The sequence below is a fragment of the Balaenoptera borealis genome (assembly GCF_965194805.1).
Source record: "Balaenoptera borealis genome assembly, chromosome: 5".
Classification (NCBI taxonomy): Eukaryota; Metazoa; Chordata; class Mammalia; order Artiodactyla; family Balaenopteridae; genus Balaenoptera; species Balaenoptera borealis.
In genome coordinates this window covers 104,408,019-104,432,543 of record NC_138862.1, presented here as the reverse complement: position 1 = coordinate 104,432,543, position 24,525 = coordinate 104,408,019, and the positions used below count along the sequence as shown (strand labels likewise).

At 37.8% G+C, this 24,525-nt stretch overlaps 2 protein-coding genes across 2 annotated transcripts in view; one reads left to right on the top strand and one right to left on the bottom strand.

Moving 5' to 3' along the window:
• The window catches only part of B3GALNT1 (beta-1,3-N-acetylgalactosaminyltransferase 1 (Globoside blood group)), a 646,348-nt gene that overhangs the window by 194,261 nt on the left and 427,562 nt on the right, over positions 1-24,525 (bottom strand). The window lies entirely within an intron of this gene.
• ARL14 (ARF like GTPase 14) lies at positions 7,165-12,671 on the top strand. Its single transcript, XM_082394197.1, has one exon. The coding sequence runs from the start codon at positions 9,923-9,925 to the stop codon at positions 10,994-10,996; it is 1,074 nt and encodes a 357-aa protein (XP_082250323.1). The 5' UTR covers positions 7,165-9,922; the 3' UTR covers positions 10,997-12,671.

Below are 24,525 nucleotides of genomic sequence, written 5' to 3'. Positions count from 1 at the left end.
TAATCCTGAAAGTTAGATTTCAAGGGTTAGGGATGCTAATTTTGGAAAGAGTATGGCAAATGTGAGTCAGGATACCTATTTTAGAAAGAGACCGGAGTGCAAGAAACTTAGTTACCAGACCTGGGTTTAACAATCTGGACTGGGACTTATTTTGAAAGGCAAAAAATAAAAATAAAATGAGATAAAATTAAATTTAAAAAGACATTTGTCTAGTTGAAATTATGACTAGGTTAGTGTTTAGGGTGACTCTGTGCTGGGTCTTACAAAGGAAGATTGGAGCTACTTAAGTACCTGATGTCTCAGATCAGGATTGAGACTACAATTAGCTTCTAAAAGAGGATCAAGTGGCCTCAACCATGGTAGGGGGAGGGATTAAAGGCTTGGGAACCATGTTTTGTCTGATACCAGCAATTAAGAACGGCAAATATGGAAATATGCCCCTGCTATCCTCATAACAGACTGTAATTGTCAGGGTTTTCTAGAGAAATAGAACAGTTATAGGTATAAATATATAGAAAGAGATTTATTATGAGGGGCTGACTCCTGCAATCATGGAGGCTGAGAAGTCCCATGATCTGCTGTCTGCAGGCAATTCCATTCCAAACCCAAAGGGCTGAGAACCAAGGAAGTCAATGGTGTAAGTCCTCATCTGATGTCCGAGGTCAGGAGAAGATGGGCATCCCTGCTGAAGCAGAGGGGAAAGGAACCCTTCTTCTGCCTTTTTGTTCTACCAGGCCCTCTACCAGACCCTCAATGATTGGACAATGCCCACCTGCATTGGCGAGGACAAACTCCTTTACTCAGTTTACTGATTGAAATGCTAATCTCTTCCAGGAAAACTCTCACAAACACACCCTGAAGTAATGTTTTGCCAGCTATCTGGGTGGGCATCCCTTAGCCCACTCAAGTTGACACATAAAATTAACCATCACACAGACATTGGTAATGGAGCATAGTACTCTTTCCCAAGGGGCCAAGATACAACTTTATATTCCCACTCAAAAAAGTTGCTAACAATAATTCTCACTTGGCCAAGCAAATATAAACCTATTTGCTATCTCCATGACCAATAATAAAATAATAACAACTACTATGCATTTGCTGAGAAAAGAAAGAAAGGAAGAAATAGGAAAGAAATAAATTGAAAGAGGAAAGGAAAAGCAGAGAAGCAAGGAGGTAGGAGGGTAGGAGGGTGGAAAGAGAGATGACCTTTACCCTAACCACCCCTCCCCGTGGCTGCTCATTCTCCTGGGAGGCAGCACGAAGTCATAACAACTATATCAGGTAGATGTTATTATCCCATCCTGTCCTCTTACAACTTTGATTTCTTTTTTTTAAAATTGCAATGAAATATAATGTGCACTGCCAAATTGTTCATGAAATAACTTTAATAATTTACATTTACCTCAAATAGCTTATGAGTGTGACATTAATATAATTTGATAAGCAAAACACTTTTGGAATTATATATTTTGATTTAGGAGAGAAAATTTCTTTTTCAAAATACTAGAAGAAGAAAGTTTGACAAAATTGGGTTTGGTTGGGGTAAGCAGAAGAAAGCAGTGATTTACAGTAGGTGTCATAAAGATCCCCCAGGGTAGGTATCTGTGAGTATTTACTTGTTTATCAATAAGAGCCATGGGTTCTACAAGGTTAAGACCCATTTCTCTATACTTGCTTCCTGAGAAATCTCATCCATTAATCTGGCCTCAAATACACTTGGTTCAAATCTTTTTCCTTGGTTTCAGTGTCTTGGAATGACTTCCCATTGCTTATGCATCATATGGTAGAGTAAAAACCAAATTCTTAGCTCAGTATTCAAGAATCCTCCAATGAGGTGCTCTTCCCACATGATAAGACTCAACCTCCATCCCACACCCACATGTCATCTTTACTCAGCTGCACCAAACCTTGGCTATTCTCAGAACACACTGCACACTTTCTCTCCTCTGGTTTTGATCTCATTGTCCATCTGGGTATGTTTTTCCCTTTCCCCCTCTTTCATTATGCAAATGAAGTCTCAGTCGAACATCACTCATCCTGTAAAGGACCCCTGGTTAGAATGAACAGTCCTCCTTCTGCATTCCTGTGGCATTTCCAAGTGGACCTCTAGTGTGGTACTTGTTTTATGACACCTCACATTCCATTTATCATTGCTATTTTTTGTCCATCTCAAAGGAAGCAGTCAAAATGTTTGAGCATCAAAGTAGGCAACCAAAAGCATCTATAGAAAGATATTAACCAAGATGCATCTTCATATTTATAAGTATCTTAAGCTAAAATTCTACATCATTCATATAAGAGATTGCTGGCTATCTACTTACAGTTTGTTATCCCCAGACCCCTCATTCTATCCTCTGCTCAGTAATGCTGTGACTAGGGGCCCAAAATACAATATTTCCCAGACTTTTTTTGCCAACTGGCTTCCAGTTAGATTCTGCTAATAGGACACACCATTAGGAACTCACATGGAAGGGAGATGGGAGAAGCCAGTGTTTGCTCTCTCTACACCTCTCTCCTTCCTTTGTAGAGAAGCATTCCTGGGGCTGTGTCCATTCCAAGTAAGGTTGCCAGATATAGCAAATAAAAATAAAAGACACCCACCTAATTTGAATTTAAGATAAGCAGTGCGGAATTCCCTGGCGGTCCGTGGTTAAGACTCTGCACTTTCACTGCCGAGGGCCCTGGTCAGGGAACTAAAATCCCACAAGTTGCGAGGCTCAACCAAAAATAAGAAGAAGAAGAAGAAGAAGAAGAAGAAGAAAAGCAATGAATGCTTTTTTATTATAGGTGTATCCTGTACAACATTTGGAACATACTCATACTAAAAAGTTATTCATTGTTCACTTGAAATTCACACTTATCTAGGTGTCCTGTATTTTACCTGTCAACTCTAATGACAAGGTCTCAGCTTTTTAATTATCTTCCTTTACCCTAGTTTCTGGCTTGATACTGTCTATTTCTGAGTTTTTGAGGACTGATTCTGCTGCATGAAGTAGGTTTCCCATTTTGGTTTCCCTCATTGACAGCCTATGATTCAGCTTTCTCCAGTGTACAACTTTGATTTCTTAATTTATTCTCTAGAAAAACTGGAAAGGAGAATGTCAGCGAGTGACGGTGGAAGTATCTGAGAAGTAGATATGCGGACCTGGCACTCTGATCCTTCATCCTGAAACTGGCTCAAGTGTCCTCGCATGAAGCCAGGCAAGCCTCATGTGACCTATACTAGGGTGACCATATAGCCTAGTTATTCCAGGACTGTCCTGTTTACACGTGTTTTCTGGTATATTCATTATTGGCACCCCTTCCACTTTCAAAACGGTCCAGGATGATAAATGACGTGGGCACCCCAGGCATGAGCCATGCTTGCTGGACACTGACCTGCAGCCTCCCCTCCTCTTACTCTGCTGTCCTCACACTTCTCAACTCCGCTTATGGAACTGCTTCCAGTTCCCTGGATACAATGTGCTATTTCACCCTTCTTTTTGATGACTTCTGTGCTTCCTTAAGGTTCTGTTACCTTATTTATAACAATATGCATGCCATGTATCTGTCTCCCTCATTAGACTACTAGTTCCTTGAAAATGGAGACTGTTTTGATTGCATACATATCACCAGTGTCTTGCATTAAATCCAGATATAGTATGTGCTCAATACAAGCTTGATGAATAAAGCGTATCAAAATTATATATGTACATAAACAAAGACAGAAAGAAAATAGACAAAAGTAAATTCCTAGTCACATTAGATTTTTAAATGTTTCAGATGATTTAAAATTTTTTTAATACTGTTTTTATAACAATATACTTTTTTAAATAGCAAGATTGTAATGTAGAGTATTTTTGAAATATATATTTTTTAAATGGTTCAACCCTCAGTTACTTCTTAAAGGGTGAATCTCAGTTATTCTGTTCACAGCAAATAGTGCTTGCCATTTCATGCGTACCCAATAAATATTGAATAATGAATAATCACAAATTTATTGTGAGTTAGAAGAGAAATGAGAGGCTGTAAAGAATGGAGACCTTAAAATAATTTTAAAAAGAATTTGCATACCTATGCAAACCTATGATTTGGATCACTGTCATGAAAAGGAGCCAGTTCGGTTCATGGTGGCCAGGTTGCATGGCCCAGTTCTTTGGGGTCCCCTTGCCACTGGCTGGGCAGACAGAGGATACTGAGAGCTTCACATGTAGCTGGGGCCAAAGATATCTGCATCATCTGTCCTTATATAAATGCCTGTCTTCACCAAGGCAAATGAGTGAATGCCCCTTCCAAGTTCCAGACATAGCCCTCAGACGGTCCCTCTGTTCATTTTAATTGTATTGTATTGTATCCTTGTTCATTTTAATCTTATTTGGGAGAAGGGGGATAACAACGTTGGGGTGTTGGAGAAGGGGTTCAGCACACAGTGCTTTATTCTGCCAAGGGAATACAGTACTCTGATGGTAATCACCTAATTGTTCCTTGTCTGGAAAAGGTTAAGAGTTGCAGGGTTTTTTTTTCTTAACATCTTTATTGGAGTATAATTGCTTTACAATGGTGTGTTAGTTTCTGCTTTATAACAAAGTGAATCAGCTATACATATACATATATCCCCATATTCCCTCCCTCTTGCGTCTCCCTCCCTCCCAGCCTCCCTATCCCACCCCCTCTAGGTGGTCACAAAGCACTGAGCTGATCTCCCTGTGCTATGCGGCTGCTTCCCACTAGCTATCTATTTTACATTTGGTAGTGTATATATGTCCATGCCTCTCTCTCACTTCGTCCCAGCTTACCCTTCCCCCTCCCTGTGTCCTCAAGTCCATTCGCGTCTGCGTCTTTATTCCTGTCCTGCCCCTAGGTTCTCTAGAACCAAGAGTTGCAGGTAATTTTTTTCTCCCAGTTTTATTGATATATAACTGACATACAGTACTGTACAAGTTTAAGGTGTGCAGCATAATGGTTTGACTTACATATGTCATGAAATGATTATCATGATAAGTAAGAATTGCAGGTATTTTTAAATGTTAGCTAATATACAAAACTTGTGAGAGGAGAGGAAGAAAATTCACATCAATCATGTGCCAGGTTCTGTGATATGTGTTTTCACATTTATTATATGTAATATAATAAGCTATCACAACATCCCTGTTTTTGTCACCATTCAGCACTTAGTAAGTGCCAGAGGCTAGATTTGAACTCAGATCCAGTGGTCTACCCATATGCTCCACATTTGGTGATGTGCATGAAAGTGCTGGTTCTGTCCTGGGAAAAAAACGGCACTTGGAAAAGCTTCGTGGATTGGAATACCATTTTCCACAGCACCAAAGAATCTCAACTAGGTTAATGAGCACCTGTTGTTCTCATTACATGTTCGAGAACAGAGTATATTTCTGACAACTGAGGGTAGAGATGCTTGAGGTCTAGAATTTTTACTTGCAACAAAAATGGAAAATTAAAAATTAAGCCTGGGGGCTTCCCTGGTGGCGCAGTGGTTGAGAATCTGCCTGCCAATGCAGGGGACACGGGTTCGAGGCCTGGTCTGGGAAGATCCCACATGCCTCGGAGCAACTAGGCCCGTGAGCCACAACTACTGAGCCTGCGCGTCTGGAGCCTGTGCTCCGCAACAAGAGAGGCCACGACAGTGAGAGGCCCGCGCACCGCGATGAAGAGTGGCTCCCTGCTCGCCACAACTAGAGAAAGCCCTCGCACAGAAACGAAGACCCAACACACCCAAAAATAAATAAATTAATTAAAAAAAAAAAAATTAAGCCTGGTTTCACTGGTATATACATGGATGTTTTCAATTTGTGACTCAGTGAGCTGTATACATTTATGATTTTTGCATTTTTATCTATGTATGTTATACTTCCATTTTCCAAAAGTTCATTTTTAAAAAGACCAAACAAAAAGTTATTATAGGAAAAGCAGGGATGTTCCAAGTCTGCATAAACTAAGCAAGTCACACAACGACCTCCCCATTCTTTCTTCTTTAGTTATAAAAAATAAAGTTAATTGAATAAGTTGCCACTTTCTTCCAAGAGATGAGTTTCTATATCTTTACTTGGTCAGTACATGGTTGAGTTTCTAAGTAAGGGCTTTTTGCCTCCCATCTCCAAGGTAAGAAGTTTAAAAAAAATGTTTCCTTCATTCCTGCATTTTAAAACAAATTTCCTATGATACCACAGAGCTTGCCAGTAACTCTCTCACAATCCTGCCTTTATTTGCATAATCTCGGAATGATTCACAGAAAACAAACACCTTGCCTTCCCTCAGGTTTGGCCAGGACAAATGAATCCATAAATGTTGTAAGACAGTAGAAAAGGATGTTGAAACATTTGTAGAATTTTTCAGGAAAATTAACATTGAGAAAGAAATTACTCCCTTTTACAGAAGAGAGAGTCATATTTTCATTTGGATATAATATTCATCCAGAATTTAACCCCTCATCTGGTTGACTATCTGAAAACAAGGTATAATTGGTCAAATGGGAAACAGAGTGAAGGCATATATATGTATGATTATCCTCATTATAGGCAAAACAAATTAAAGTATTACCCCAGTATGGACAGTGGATCTCATAAAGACTGTATCAAGTTTAAAATGAAATAAGTGTTAAACCTTTTCTTTTAAAATTCAATCTATTGAAAGTCCAGAGATGGATGGAGAAGAGCCCACGTGGTAGTGCACAGTCCCTAAATTCATCTTGGGAAATATGGTCTTACCACATGTGTAAGCTGAATTATTCTCTACATTACTGCAGACTGCAGCCTAGTTTGATTAGCTTATTTCAATTACATTCTTTTTTTCTACGTGTTATTTTGAACATTTTCAAACCCACAGGAGAGCTTAAAAATAGTACAGTGAACACCCAAAACCCCTCACATAAACTACCAATTGCTGACTTTTGCCATATTTCTGATGTGTGTGTGTGTGTGTGTGTGTGTGTGTGTGTGTGTGTGTGCACTGAACCAATTGAAATTAACTTGCTGGTATCACCCCTAAGTATTTTAACATATATCTCTTTAGAGCAAGGACATCCTCTTACGTAACTACAATATCATCATGCACTCAAGAAATTTAGCATTGGACTTCCCTGGTGGCGCAGTGGTTAAGAATCCGCCTTCCAATGCAGGGGACATGGGTTCGATCCCTGGTTGGTTAAGAATCCGCCTTCCAATGCAGGGGACATGGGTTCGATCCCTGGTATGGGAAGATCCCACATGCTGTGGAGCAACTAAGCCTGTGTGCCACAACTACTGAGCCCGAGCGCTACAACTACTGAAGCCCGCGTGTTCTAGGGCCGGCATGCTGCAACTACTGAGCCCATATGCTGCAACTACTGAAGCCCGTGCGCCTAGAGCCTGTGCTCCGCAACAAGAGAAGCCACTGCAATGAGAAGCCCGCACACCACAAAGAAGAGTAGCCCCCGCTTGCCACAACTAGAGAAAGCCTGCACGCAGCAATGAAGACCCAATGCAGCCAAAATAAATTTTTAAAAATTTAAAAAAAGAAATTTAGCATTGATAAATAACATCATCTAATATACAGTTCATATACATAATAATATATGAATAATCATCATCATCAAATGTCCCCAATTATAGTAATAACCGATTTTTTTGAACAAAGGATCCAATCACGTATCTTAAATGTATCTTAATTTAGATCATTCTTCTTCTGTTCTTTTTTTTTCTTCTGCCTTTCATGGCATGGACATATTTTAGAGTTCAGGTCTGTTGTTTTGTAGCATGTCCTACAATCAAGATTTGCCTGATGGTTTTCTCATGATAGTTAAACGTGTTTATAGGAAAAAAACCCCATTACATGTGCATATTTGTATCCTGTTGCTTTTCCATATACATCCTATGTTTTCCCATTTCTGAGACTCTGCTTACACAGACCATCTCTTTAATAAATACCCTTCCCCCACCCTATCTCTAGAAGGCCTGGTTTGAGGTTGAAACTTCTCTAGGGTGATCTCCCTGATGCCCTCCATCCTGAAGTAATCTTTGAATTTCTAGAATATGTTGGCTTTTTTCTTCTTATAGCATTTACATTTTTTAAAACTTTGTATTATTATTTTTGTTCACATATCTTTAAACTTCTCCCCAGTGAAAGTCACCTAAGGGAAGGTCTAATTTATCTTTGTGTCCTCCCTGGAATCTAGCACATGGTAGTTCACACAGTAGGCGATCAATAAATACATTTGCTGAATAAATGGATGGATGAATAAATGAATGAGAATGCTATCTCTGGTTTCTGAGATATAGGGAGTTGGTTAAGAATTTAATAGTTTTTTAAAGGTTTACATAATTTCTTCATAAGTGTACTTTCTACACCCAGAATAGTCTACTTAATTTAAAAAATAAAATTTTAGTTTTAATAAGAATAAAACATGTATATTTTATGCCTTAGTATATATAGCTCTTTTAAAACTCAACTTGCTGGGACTTCCCTGGTGGTCCAGTGGCTGGGACTCTGTGCTCCCAATGCAGGGGGCCGGGGTTCAATCCCTGGTCAGGGAACTAGATCCCACATGCTGCAACTAAGAGTTTGCAAACCGCAACTAAAGATCCTGCATGTCCCAACGAGGATCCCGTGTGCCACGGCTAAGACCCGGCGCAGCCAAATAAATAAATATATATATATATATATATATTTTTTTTTTTTTTTTTTTTTAAAGTTTAAAAAAAAATTAAAATCAACTTGCTAAGCATTGAGGGAAGCCTTTCAGTCTGGAGAGTTTATTCTTTAGCTTTGAATATAGTCTTATATTGTTTCTTTTATAATTTCCTCTTTGCATATTTTCTGTTCTTTCTGGAATAAAGTCCTATAAGTCAGACTCTGAAACTTCTGAATTTTCTTCTAACCTATTATTGATCTTTTTACATTTTGGAAACCATGTTTTTAATTTTCAAGAGTTCTGTTTTTGTTTTTTGAGTGGCTTTTTAAATAGCATCCATTTCTTGTTTTATGGATGCAATATCTTTGCAAATCTCTATGGAAATATTAATTAGAACTTATTGAACATTTTCTTCTGTTCCCTGCATTACCTCTGTTAAAGCTTTCTTAAAACCTTCTTATTTTTATCTTGGTCTTTTATTATATTAGAGGCATGTTATGTATTAAGTATGAAAACCTCTGTGCACTGAAAGCTGACTGGGAACTCCATGTACATGAGTGAGGTTTGCCAACTGCCAGGTTGACTATAGGTTAATTAAATGTTGAGTTAGGCATTATGAGGTGGAAACTCCCAACTGTCAAAACATGAAGGTCTCTTCTCTGACATCATACAATTTCTTTAGAAAAGATTTTTTTTTTTTGGCCCAGGGTGTAACATCTCACTCTGAATTGTCACCCAGCAGAGGTGTGTGTGTGTGTGTGTGTGTGTGTGTGTGTGTGTGTGTGTATGTGTTTTCTGTTCCTTATTCAGACTTTCAGTTAACCCTCTGTTTTTAGTTGCTCATTTTGCCCCTTCCCTCTGTATCCTGTGTATCAGTACTCCAAGCCTCAGCTTTATCCTGCTGCATTAGTTACCATTCATCTTCTATCTATATTCCACGTTTCAGAATTTTGTTGAAATCTCTCACCCTCTGATGGACTCTCCTGCTCTAGATATGAGTTTATATGTTCTTTTTATTCCTTTACCATCATTTTGGTGGAGTCTTGAGAAGGAGAGGAGATAAATATATGTATTCATTTGCCACCTTTAATCAGACTGCTTAATTTTAAAAGTGTTTGTGTAACAAACTTCCCCCTCCTGTAAATTTGGTCTTGTGAATGGTGTAAATTTTCTATCTAGAAGATTAAAGAAGTGATTCTCTATATGATTATGGGAGAGGTTCAGATAACTTTGGATGGTTTAAAGTTTCCTATTGAGTAATCTGGAAAGTACTAAAGATACTGCTCAGGGCAGTGTGAGGTAAACTCTCTCTTCATGGCTTCGGAAGTCTGGTTACTTATTTACAACTGGGATAAGATAAATAGTCAAATAACTACAGAATTTCTACAAACCATTCGTAAAGTTAAGTTTTTATCCCACTACCAAACCATGTTCCCGTGCATATCCAAACCTTTGATTACCCTAGACTTCCAACATCTGGAAGAGAACAAGCTGCAGTGTCACACAGGCAGGCCCCTCCTAAGTCCTACTCACTCACAAAGAATTTCCCCTTTGAGCTTCTATGACACTGGCTGGTTACTCACATCGCAGATTCCTCAGGATTGGTTGGGACTGCAAATGAAACACTGTTTGCCCATAATCAAGTTGATAAGCTACAACATAAATGCACGCAAGTTCCTATTCTTAGATTATAACATGAAGCATTTGCTCTCTTCTTTCCTCTTAACATTTTCATGCAAGACCTGGAGAGGAAACACTGGCTCCAGCCAAAAGAAAAGGTCTTCAAAGAAAAAAAAAAAAAAGCCTAAAATGGGCCTATTGAATTCTAAAAACCCCAAAGCCAAGCAAGCCCGAATTCTTCTTCTGGGACTTGACGCTGCTGGGAAGTCTACTCTCCTTTACAAATTAAAACTTGCTAAGGATATTGTGACCAACCCAACAGTAGGTTTCAACGTGGAGATGATTGAGCTGGAAAAGGGTGTTCCACTTACGGTCTGGGATGTTGGAGGACAGGAAAAAATGAGAACTGTGTGGGGCCTCTACTGTGAGAACACCGATGGGCTGGTATATGTTGTGGACAGTACAGATACACAGCGACTGGAAGACTCCAGGCGAGAGTTTGAGCAGATTTTGAAGAATGAGCACATTAAAAATGTGCCTGTTGTCCTGTTAGCCAACAAACAAGACGTGCCTGGTGCTCTGAGTGCCGAGGACATCACCAGAATGTTCAAAGTGAAGCAACTCTGCAGTGACCGGAACTGGTACGTGCAGCCCTGCTGTGCTGTCACCGGGGACGGGCTGATGGAGGGGTTCCGGAAGTTAACTGGATTTGTGAAAAGCCACATGAAATCAAGAGGACACATATTAGCATTCTTCAAGCAGAACTGAGGTCCAAGTGGGGAAAGAGATGCTGATGAAGTTGAAAGGGTAATTTTTTCTCCAGGCCAAGTGAGAAAAGCAAGTTGCTGAGTTGGCAAACTTTTCCTGAAATGTTATTTCACCTATATTCCATTAAACAACTCAGAATAATATCTAGAAAATATTATTTGGGGTCAGGCACTTTAGCAAACTATGTAGTGATGATAATTGAGAATGAAAATTTTACAATTTTGTGCATGTTGGATGATTCAGAATAATCATATTTGAGACCAAATAAATTCTTGTCTTATTATTTTTATATGACTACTAGAACAAAGTTTAAGTAATAGAGTCAGAATTCTTCTGCTAATAGAGTCAGAATTCTTTCAGACTGTTTCCAGCTGTTATAGGTATTGAATTTCCACCATGCTCCTGTGTAATAGCTGGGTGGTGTAAAAAAACGAACTTTAAATTATGAAGAGGAAAATGTTTGATGTTAATATTTTGTAAATCCCTATCACCTAAATAAAGGGTTTTTGTTTTTGTTTTTGTTTTTTTCTGCATTCCTGCTAGCTTTTTGAAATCTATTGCTAGGAACTTCTTACAATGAGTCAAATAATGAACTCTACGCTGTTAATTGCCCAGAGGCTGTGTTCTCCTACAGGGAGCAGAAGTTTGTATCTTAAAGCTCTGGGATCAGGGTAGCACCTTAGATATTAGGGCAAGGTCTGGGCTTATTGCTCAGCTGGATGCTGCAATCCCAAGACTGGCTTCAGTAAAATTCAATATAACAGTTATTACTTGGGAACATATGTACAGCTCACTGTACTGATCAAACAGGAACCAGAGCCAGACTTTGCTCTCAGACACCTGGCAATTCACAGGGGAAACAACACAAAGCCAGTAGCTATAACAGGGGAATAAGTACTACGTGCTATAACAGGAGAAACTCTTTCTGACCTGGAGAAATAAGAAGTGCTTCGTGCAGGAGGTGGTGTTTAAGGGAGTCCCCAACTCCTGGAGACCCCACTGAAGATGCAGGTTAGTCAGTGGAAGTTCCCATCACCAGGAGACTCTCCAGAGACACTGTGGGGGGAGGCGAGGAGGGGAGAAGGAACTGGAGATTGAATTGCAATTCCCCTGAGAGGCTCAGAATGCCCAGGGAGGCCCTGGTACTAACAGAAGACACTCTTTCCTCCTAGCCCACCTCCAACAAGGCTCATCTGGGCTAGAAGCAGGCCCCAAAACCCCACTACACACCCTGGGACTCCAAATCTTAAGGTCACAGAGAAAAATAAAGGTATAGTAAAGCAAGGTTGCCAGCCCCTGGATTCCTCCATAGCTTTCTTCTCTCACCTTAGCCATGATTTGTTGTTCAGCAATAAATCCTTCTGTGCTACATGCTAGGGATTCAAATAATAAAGTAGGCATATAGTTAATTATAGTTTCCATTGGTTGAATACCGTGTGTGCCAGGAATTGTGTTAAATGCTTTCATACATCTTTTCATTTAATGTTCACAACTGCCCTGAGAGAAATAGGCATAATTATCTCAATTTTACAGATGAGAGTACTGAGACTAAACAAAGTTAAACAACAGTAACAACCGCAGAAAACTATTTGGTATTTTAAGTGAGGAGTGGCAGAGCCAAGATTCAAACTCAGGTGTCTGACTTCAAGTCCTGTGCTGTTAATTGCCATGATATTGTTTTATAAATAAGGTATGGCCTCTGTCTTCAATGAGCTCAATTAAGAATAAATTCAAGCTAAATATTACTCAGCCATAAAAAAGAATAAAATAATGCCATTTGCAGCAACATGGATGGACCTGGAGATGATCATACTAAGTGAAGTAAGTCAGACATAGTCAAATATCATATGATATCACTTATATGTGGAATCTAAAAGAAAAAAAATGACACAAATGAACTTATATACATAACAGAAATAGACCCACAGACATAGAAAACACACTTACGGTTACCAAAAGGGAAAGGGGGTGGGGGAGGGATAAATTAGGAGTTTGGGATTAACATACATACACTATTATATATAAAACAGATAACCAACAGGGACCTACTGTATAGCACAGGGAACTATACTCAGTATTTTGTAATAACCTAAAAGGGAAAAGAATCTGAAAAAAAAAAGATATGGGTGGTGATGGTGGGATGAATTGGGAGATTGGGATTGACATATATACACTAATATGTATAAAATAGATAATTAATAAGAACCTGCTGTATTAAAAAACCATCAAAAAAACCCAAAATATATATATATATGTATAACTGAATCACTTTGCTGTACACCTGAAACTAACACAACATTGTAAAACAGCTATACTTCAATAAAAATAAATTTTAAAAAATTAAAAAAAAATAAATCCAAGCTAAATTAAAAATAGAACTACCATATGGTCCTGCAATCCCACTTCTGGGTGTAGTTCCAAAGGAAATGAAATCACTACCTTGAAGAGATATCTGCATTCCCATGTTCATTACAACATTATTCACAATAGCCAAGACATGGAAACAATGTAAGTGTCCACTGATGAATGAATGGATAGAGAAAATGTGGTATATATATATATATACAGTGGAATATTATTCAGCCACGAAAAGAAAGAAATCCTGACATTTGTGATAACATGGATGAACCTGGAGTTTGGCATTATGCTAAGTGAAACAAGTCAGACAGAGAAAGACAAGTACTGTATGATCTTACTTATATGTGGAATCTAAAAAAGCTAAACTCATAGAAACAGAAAGTAGATTGGTGGTTGCCAAGGGGTGGTGGTGGTGGTGGTGTGATGGGGGAGGTTGGTAAAAGGGTACAAACTTTCAATTATAAGATGAATAAGTTCTGAGAATCTAATGTACATCATGGTGACTATAGTTAATAATACTGTATTATATACTTGAAATTTGCCAAGAGAGTAAACCTTAAACGTTCTATCACCACCAAAAAAAAAAAAAAAAGTAACTATGTGAGGTGATGGAGAACGTGTTAATTAACTTGATTGTGGGAATACTTTCACAGTGTATATGATATCAAATCATCACGCTGTGTACTTTAATATATTATTATATACATATTAGAAAATATATTACAATTTTATTTGTTAATTATACTTCAGTAAAGCTGGGGGGAAAGAGAATAAATTTAGGCCAACATATACTGCTTTTATAGTAAGAAATTTCTTTGAAAAACAAGCTAGGCAGAATGAATTAAGTGCAGTAACAGATATAAGAAACATGCTGAAAGACTGTGGCAAAAAGAGTTTCTGATTTCAGGAAGATCTCAGGGGAGTGGCAATGTTAAATGCTTCATAGTAGAGTTTTTCCTAAATGTCATGAGATTATTAAAACTGCAAATATGCATCTTTTTAAAAAAATGCATCGTCCCTTAACATTTTCCCTATTTGATTTTTAAAAAACCTTCCTAGGACCTTGAAGGCATTATGTTAAGTGAAGTAAATCAGACAGAGAAAGATAAATACTGTATGATCTCATATGTGAAACTTAGAAAAGCAAAAAACAGAAGCTAAACGCATAAAAAAGAGATCAGACTTGTGGTTACCAAAGGCAGAGAATGAGGCGAGGGGGAATTGCGGAAAGGTAGTCAAGAGGTACAAATGTTAAGAGGGTCCTAAAAGTTTGCATCACAAGAATTTGTTTCTTTTTCCTTTTCTTCTTCCTTTTCTGTCTATTGTATCTATATGAGATGATAGATGTTAGCTGAGCCATTGTGGTAATCATTCACACAATATATGTAAATCAAACTATCATGCTGTGTGCCTTAAATTTACACAGTGATGTATGCCAATTATTTCTCAGTAAAACTGGCGGGGGAGTAAAAAACAACCTTCTTAATAATCTTAAAATTAGGGGTCACTAGCTTATGTCTATAGAAAATGTCAGAATAGAAAATGTATCCTGGTGTTCCTGACTATTTTGGTAGTCTGAATTAAGTCAAGCCCTTTGTGGCCCAGTCTTAGCATAATGTAAAATTCAGAGAAAACAGTCCCAAAAAATAATGAAAAGCAATTAAAATCTTTACTTCAGAAAACTGAGTGTGTGTGGTGGGTGTGGTGAGCAGATACATCCTTAATGTAGAGCAAAACTTACAAAGTAGCTTTTTCCTATCTGTCATTTCAACATCTCTCCCCCATAAGCAGCTGTTCCTCAAAATCTCTACTAATATTCTCCAACAAACTTAAACACTCTCATGCTTTATCCCATTTCTTCCCTGGGATCCAATCTATCTTTCCTCAGTCATTTGCTTTCTTTTCAATGTAAATTTTACCAATCTTTCCTTTCTTAGGCATTTCCTTTCTGCTCTCCCAACATGCTCCTCTACACCCTCCGACACACACACACACACAGACACACACACACATACACAGAGTACACTCTTCATTCTGCTCTACCTAATTAAGGCCAGATTTAAAGGAAGGGAAAAAGGTTAGATGGACAACACCAAAATATTCCTTAGCAGGTGAGAGGAAAGAGGCTGTGAATATGCATGCCTTGATACTTATTATTGTCATACATTTTATTCTCTGTTATCTATGTGTAGCACGGCAAAACATTTATCAATGTAGCATGCTGCCATGGATCTGTAGCAACCAAAATCACACTTCTGAAATGTTCCTTGGTTAAAGATTTAGAGACTGAAAGGTAAATACCAGTTAAATATTTCTATCTGATTTTCTAAGTATTCCCAGGTGAAAAAAATTGCCTGCAGGGCCTAAGAATAAAGAATGGCAAATAAACAAAGCGGCAGCAGTGACTGATACATGTTAAAATTAATTTGTCATTTTAAAAAGCTGAACATTGTTATGTTCTGATGATGAATAAATTGGGTTCTGCCAAACCAAGGAAGACTGGGAATTTCAGATGGAGTGTCCTGAAGTGCTTGTCCCTCGTAGGTGGCACCAAGGGACAATCTGCAGAGGCATCAGTGTGTTGAGTATGTGGAGGAACAACCCAGGAAACATCACCTGTCAGTCTTCTGTAAGCCCTGCTTACAGGCTGGCCTGCTCTTATTTGCAGGAGCTCTCTCTCCAGAGAGAGAGAGAGACAGACAGACAGACAGACAGAGACTAAGAAGCAGAAAGACAGAAGCCAGAGAGACCTCTCTTTTGGCAGGACTAATAGTATTTTAACGTATTATGGGATATAGTGTCCACCAGATTTTTAGCATAGTGTTAACTAGCAGTAGATTAGATTAGCACATTTTACCTTGAAAATACCACACAAATATAAAAGTTTGGATGATAACCATATGGGTAGTATTTTCACAAACATTATCTCATTTTGTTCTCATGAAATCTTATGGGGAAGCATAACAAATATTATCAACACTATTTTAAAGAAATGAGGAACTGATTAAGCACTTACTGAACCTAGTCCTCCAATTTCCAAGATCTTTTTTAAAAACCTCATGTATTATCATACAATGAATTTAACAATTTAAATTTAACAGTTTTTAACCATTAAATTTCTCTGATCTATTGCATTTGGTCCTTACTTTCAATTTAGTATATTTCCACTGTCTCCTCCTATTTTTCCATGACCTAGAAATTTTTGAAGAGTCCAGTCCAGATAATTTAAAGACTGTCCCACAATCTGGATTTGTCTGATTGTTTCTTCATGATTAAACTCGAGTTAAACATTTTTGGCAAGAATATTCCTTAGGTGTTGTTACAGTTCCCACTAAATCCATTAGGAGGCACATAGGGTCACACTGTCCCATTATTGATGACGCTCCATTTGATCACTTCCTTTACGATAGTGCCCACTAGATTTCCCCATGGTAAAAATATAACTTTCCCCTCCGTTCTAAATAAGTAATTTGATATGGTAAGTATGATATTTTGAGATCATATGAACATTCTGTTCCCCCAAAGCCTTTCTCTTAATGGTTTTATCATACATTGATGATCCTTTCCTGAGTCAGTTATTACACAGGGAACTGCAAAATGGTGATTTGCTAAACCTGTTTTTCCTTGTACATTTATGAGCTGGCATTCATTTGTAAAAAAGAGCTTACTTTTTTTTTTAATCCCTCTTCTCCATAAGCAAGCAATCAATCTCCCCCTCCCCTTTCTCTCTCATTATAGACTCATAGATACTTTTTAAACAGTAGATTGCATTTTGCATTTTAATCCACACAGATACTTTTTTCTTTATAAATTTATTTATTTAATTTATTTATTTTTGGCTGCATTGGGTCTTCATTACTGTGCACGGGCTTTTCTCTAGTTGCGGCGAGCGGGTGCTACTCTTAGTTGTGGCGCAGGCTTCTCATTGCAGTGGCTTCTCTTGTTGTGAAGCATGGGCTCTAGGCACGCAGGCTCAGTAGTTGTGGCACGCGGGCTCAGTAGTTTTAGCTCGTGGGCTCTAGAGCGCAGGCTCAGCAGTTGTGGCGCACAGGCTTAGTTGCTCTGCGGCATGTGGGATCTTCCCGGACCAGGGCTCGAACCCATGTCCCCTAAACTGGGAGGGGGATTCTTAACCACTGCGCCACCAGGGAAGCCCTAGACTCATAGATACTTTTTGAATTCAAACTTTTATAATCCAGTGCTACTTAAACCGAGGTCCACAGATCAGCAGCAGCAACATCACCTGCAAGCTGCTTAGAAATGTAAATTCTCAAACCCAACCCCAGACCTATTTGTCAGAATATTTGGGGTGGGTGGGGTGGAGGTGTATGAAGCTAAGTTCCTGGAATTTGTGTTGTTACTGACACTGTTATGATCCATTTCTGTCCCAATTCTTTCTAATGCTCAAATTGTCCCAAACTTGCCCAGGAGAAGCTCTTTTAAGCCAGCGTCTGTATTCTGTTGACATGTCCCTATTTGTCTTTGAGTAATTCCTTGTTTGGGAGGACATTGAGTCATCTTGTACTTTCCCTACACAGCTGCCTCAGACCTGGAATTCACCATTTCTCCCAGGAGTCCTGGTGCCTTTCACTGGGGAATGGTATTTAGAAACTGAATAATGGTGTTAGCTGTGCTCACTGTTACTGGGGTGTCACTGCTTATAGGCCCATTCAATAGAAAAAGCAAGGGAATATATAGATATACACACACACAACATACTATATATATCTTTAAAAGCAAGGAAATACCTATATATTTAAAAATAATATTGATACCTCCAGATTGAATCAACACCATAGGATTTTTCCTTATCTTCCCCATTTTTATTTGTATCCCTCTTCTCCTACAAAGAACTCTGGTTCTAAAAAGCATCAGTACAGTTACTCATTTGCCTTATGCTACAACACAACAAAATACTTCCAGAATCACTATACCAAACTGCCATCTCTGAGAAACCCACTCAAGAAAGTTCAAGACTTCTTTTTAGTTCTTTCTGTTTTTACTCAGTGCTGTGTTCAAAAGTTACTTTAATTAATTTTTTCTGTGCCTATGTTATAAATATGATATTGATTTTGGTTGATTTTTGCTATTTGTATTCAATTTTAAGGTTTGACTCTTCTTTATCTTTTGAGTTAATATTAATTTTAATTTTCAAATTCATAGAACATTTACATGCCTCAGAAGTGAAAACTGTATGAAAAGGTATATTCAGAGAAGTCTGGCTCACATCCTAGCCTTTCCCACCTGTCCCTAACCTGTAACTATTTTCATTAGTTTCTGATTTACCCTTCTTTTGTTTTCTCATTGCAAAACTAATCAAATACATATAATTACATTCTCATTTTCTCCTATTTCTTATACAAAATGCCACATTTTATATATAGAGAAGAAATAATTTTAAAATAGAGATTTGCTACCAACTCATTATTACATTAAAGAAGAGGAGGGACTTCCCTGGTAGTCCAGCGGTTAAGACTCCACACTTCCAATGCAGAGAATGCAGGGGTTTTTTGTTTTTTGTTTTTTAAAGGAATTCCTTTATTTTTATTATTTATTTATTTATTTTTGGCTGTGTTGGGTCTTCGTTTCTGTGCAAGGGCCCCCTCTAGTTGCGGCAAGCGGGTGCCACTCTTCATCGCGGTGCACGGGTCTCTATCGCGGCCTCTCTTTTTGTGGAGCACAAGCTCCAGACGCGCAGGCTCAGTAGTTGTGGCTCACAGGCCTAGTCGCTCCGTGGCATGTGGGATCTTCCCAGACCAGGGCTCGAACCCGTGTCCCCTGCATTGGCAGGCAGATTCTCAACCACTGCGCCACCAGGGAAGCCCGAGAATGCAGGTTTGATCCCTGGTCAGGGAACTAAGATCCCATATGCCACGCAGTGCAGCCAAAAAATAAATAAATAAATAATAAATTTTTGAAAAAAAAGAAGAGGAAAGCCTCCTTAGTACAACAAACTGATTCTCATAATTCCCTCCTCAAGTTATACATAAGTGGCATCGTACTTCTAAATCAGGTTGGATTTTCTTTCACTTTATAGCATTTTTTTAAGGCATCTTTCCACTCTAGTTCAATGTACCTACTATTAATGGGAAACATGAGAGACTGGTGACAGCGAGATGCAATCCTCTGTTTACCATGGGATAACCTCCATTATCTACATAGTTACATTTCTGTTCGTGTTTTAAAGTAAAATATACATTTTACATTTATGCTAAAATTTATTCCTGTGTAAAAAAATACACTACCCTGAATTTATAAAAATAAAGCATATATATATATATATATATATATACACACACACACACACACATACACACACATAAATATATATGTATATATATTTACATAGAAAATATAAAAACACACCAAAATGTTTGTGTGGTTACATTATAGATAGCTATAATTCCTTATAGTTCTTAGTACTTTCCAAATTTTATATAGTGAGCATGTGTTACTTTTATATTCAGGGGATAAAACATTATTTTCAAAAGAGCTGTTTAATCTTCAGAGTCTATATAAAACATGAGTGGACAATGCATGGCCCTAGAACTGTCATTTCAAATGCATTGATCTAAAGTAATAAGAAATCCTTTTAATGACCAGAAATATTGCAATGTACAGACACATGGGGGCATTGTAACCAAGTTTTTATAATTTAAGAAAAAAACCCAGAAACCAAAAACCAAAACAGCTAACATTAGTGCGCACTCACTGTCAGCCAGGTTCTGTTCTAAGCCTTTATATGTATTATCTCATTTCATCCTTATATTAACTCTACGGGATAGTACCATTATTATCCTCACTTAAGACATCTGAGACTCAAAGCCACACAGCCACCTAAAATTGTGAAAGCATTTACAGTGGTCTTTTGTATATAATCAAGCTCCTACTGCCAGTTGTTTGGAGAGAATTCTATAGTGTACCTCTGTGTAATTCTCTTCTAAGGCCTACTTCACATTCTCAAATGATCTCTCCATTGTTGCACTCAGAGTCTAAGAACAGCTAGAGAGCAGACAATGAATATTTAAACATTTTTAGTTTTTCATCAGAAATAGAAAGTTTGGAAAATAGGAAAATACAACTCTCTGTTAGCATTTTGCTACATTTTCTTCCAGTCTTTATTTTTCTTCAATGTGTGTATATATTCAATAGATCTTTTTTGATAATTTGGTAATTTGTTTTTTCATCTATCATCACATCCATATATTATATAGCTTTACCATATTATTATATATCTTTCAGAACCACCATTTCAGTGTTACATCATTTTCAATGAAGTAGGTAAACCATAGCTTATTTAATCATTTCTCTACTATTGGTTTTTTAGGTTGCAGCCAATTTTTCATGTAAATAATTCAGCAACAAACATCTTCATGCGTGTATTTCCCCTCCCTCATATTTATTCCCCTATTCTGCAACTATTGCCTGAATACTTAATAAATACCAGGCACTGTATTAGGTTCTGGGTTTAGGATTTTTTTCCCCTAGGATAGTATTTCAAGGTTGCAAAGTCTTATGCCTCAATACATACTGTCAAATTGCTTTCTAAAAGGTCAAAATCAGGTTATTCTAAATGGATTCTTTAAAAATAAGGAATAAAAGAGATGTAAAAACATTTAGCTATTAGATGACTGATGACTACAGCCTTATGTGTTGAAGAATCAACATGAGTAGTTTGAGTAGTTAAATTTGTAAATTTCAAATCACTCATGACAGGAAAAAATTAATGCCAAAATTTGTAGTAGTTTTTGCTAACTATGACTCAAAATCCAGACATAATAAAAGAAAATATTGATAAATTCGACTACATAAAAATGAATGTTGTAGCAAACATCATAAACAAAGTCCAAATACAATTATCAAACTGTGTGTTAATATTTGCAATATATATCATACAAAAATATCTTATGTCCCTAAAAGAATACTCATCAAGAGAAAAAGAACCAAAACTCTGTAGAAAAATGTACAAAAGACACACACACTGTTAACAATAAATAATATTCAAATCATCCTTAAACAAATGAAAAAAAATCTCCAGCTTCACTATTAGAGAAATGCAAATTAACACTACATTTAGATACCACTTGTCACCTATCATGTTTGCAAAAATCTAAAAGTTTGATATCATATTCTGTAATTCTGTTGGTTGAAACTGTGGGAAAATGAATAATCTCTTCCAGTGCTGTTGGAAAAAGAAATATGACTTCTGTAGAGAATCTTGCATTATCCAACAAAGCTACATTTGCACTTACCTTCTTTTGAAACTTTTTATTAAACTTCTCCTTATGTTAAATCTTTCAAATTAGACATTTCCTTTTAAATATGGCAGACAATTGATCAAAACAGTTAATCTCATCCAGTTGGGTGCACTTACCTTTTACTCTAGCAATCTCACTTGTAGAAATCTTTCCCTGAAGACAATCACAGATCTGAAACAACATATGTAGAAGGTTATTGATTGTGGCATTATTTGTAATAACAAAATACTGGAAATAACCTGAACGTTCTTCCATTGGAGACTGGTTAAAAAAGAAAAAGGTATACTCCCAGAGTGAAATACTACTCAGCCAAACAAAAGAATGAAAAAGGGGGCATGCCAAAGGGAAACTAAAAGGGCTAAGAGGCAATGACACCCCAGTAGCAACTAGTGCACCTAGAGCCCAGATCTTGGTTTCTAAATATGATACCTCACTGAAAGGAACCAGAGCTCCTCGGAGAAATGGCAGTTCAGATCTGGGGCATGTAAAGTACAAGTGAGCCTGAAATATCTTATGCCAGGAAGTAAGAAAGAACTCAAAGGCTGATGGAGATAGGTCAAAAGTAGTGGCTTAAAGTGACTCCCACTGGCCAAATCTAAGACAATCTGGGCATCAAAAAAGAATACAGATGACAACACATCGAATAAATAAAAATAAAAACTCTAAGTCCAAGGTGGTATATAAAAAAAATTTAAGAAGTTGAAAAGAAAAGAAAAGGTGTGGGGTCAGGGGGAGGATCTCTTACAGAGAAAAATATCAAGGACATGATAGAATTGGAAAGCCACTATTTTACAACTGCAAAGTAATAACTAACCTTGAGTACAACACTCAATTTATTTGTATAATAGGATCACAAGATGATTTCCTGAAATATCTTCTGGCTTTATCTGTGATCTAGGATTAAGAGACTCTGAAATGGAAAACCTTGATCAGATAAAGGTTTAGGAAAAGCTATGGGATCCCTACTTTAGCATGTTTTTTTCCTTTCTCCCCAAAGCTGAAAATCACCGTTTACAAGTACAATCCTCAGCTTCCTGACCTTGAATTCTTTTCATCTTTTGTCATGTGGCTACAAGGTGTACTGGAACTACCCATTAAAAGAGGCTTCATCAGTAACAAAATCGAAAGACAAATGTCAAATTGTGAGTTTGATATATACTTGCATATACATTTGATGTACATATATGCAATATACATCATAAAGTCTCATGTCCCTAATATAAATATTATGTTGTTTATATATTGTTATTTATGTATTGTTAAAACTGTAAAGGAAAAAGATTCTGTTTAGCCTGCTGAGCCAGATAAAGCATCCCATCTCCAGTCTAAAGCATAAATCTTCTGAGGAAAGTAAAACCTCCCAACATCTACTTGATTTTTAAGAGACCAGGTTGGAGGGTAGAAGTCTATAATGATGTTGCTGCAATTCGGGGTAGGGCCTCTGCAGGTCACACATCCATTTCTTTCTGCCATATCTGGTCAGACCAGTGTACACCTGTTGACCTGTTTATGGTACTCCCTTTCACTCTTAAAAGTGTCTAAGTTTGGCACATATTTGGTTACCCTACTTCAAGGAGACTCCTGATGCTCCTTAGGGAAGAGTTCATTTGGCTGATGTTGAAGGGTAAATGTCAAGTTAGAGAGAGAAGCAAGGAAAGGCTCCGCAATGTGATAGGCAGAATAATGGTCCCCCCACAGATACCCTTGTGCTAGTCCCCGGAACTGTGAATGTGCTACTTTACATGTCAAGAAGGAAAACATGATTAAAGTAAGTATGCTGAGATGGGGAGATCATCCAGGATTATCCAGGTGAGCCTAAACTAATTACAAGGATCCTTACAATCAGAGGAACTTTCCCTGCTGAGTTCACAGTTAGAGGATGTGACTATGGAAGAATGCTCATAGATGCAACATTGCTGGCTTTGAAGATGAAATAAGGGGACCACAATGCAAGGAATGTGGGCAGCCTCTAGTGCCTAGAAAAAGCAAGGAAACAGATTCTCCTTTAGAGCCTCTGCAAAGGAATACAGACCTGCCTACAGAACTGTAAAGTAATAAATTTATGTTTTTTCAGCCATTAATTATGTGGTAATTTGTTATAGCAGAAATAGGAAACTAATACATGGAATTGACAGCATTTCTAGTGAACCCTGAGGGATCCAACAAGCCATTCATTCACTTAACAAATGTGTAGTCCTTATATCTGCCTGACCCAACGCTGAATAAGATGGACTTCTCAAGGGGTTTACAGCTCTGGAGGAAGACAATCACTGAGACATGTAATTAAGATTGTTATGAGGGTTCTAAAAGGGTTAGTAGGGGGTGGCATGAGGTATTTAGTGAGCACAGGGGAGTAAACCAGCATATGCAAACATGGGCGGAGAGCATCCCAGTTTGAAGGTATGGCATGGGTGAAGGTTCAGGCAGGGGTTTGAAAGCATATGGATTAAGGCAGTAAATAGCCAGTAGTATAGTTTGGCTGGACCATAAAATAGATGGAAAAGTGTAATGGAAGTGCAATTTGGGGCCTAGTGGTAAAGGGCCTAGAACGCCAGGCTAAGAGTTTGGACTTTATCCTTCAAGCAATGGGAAGATATTTTTAAATAAAAGTTTTAAAGCAGGGAAGGGGGTCAGATTTATATTTTATAGAGATACCTCTGGTATAAGCTCCACTAGAACAGAGACCAAATTTGGTTTTGCTCACTCCCACAGGCACTTGTACCAATCAGAACAGGCTAAGTTATGCTGTGGTGACCAACAGCACCAAAAGTTTCAGTGCCTTAAAACAAAAGAAGTTTATCTCTTTCCCATGCTACATGTTCATTAGGGTCAACGTGGGCCTCCGCTCATCTTAACCATTCAGGGATGCAGGCTGATGAAGCTACCACCATTTCAAACGTTGCCTGCTTCTGG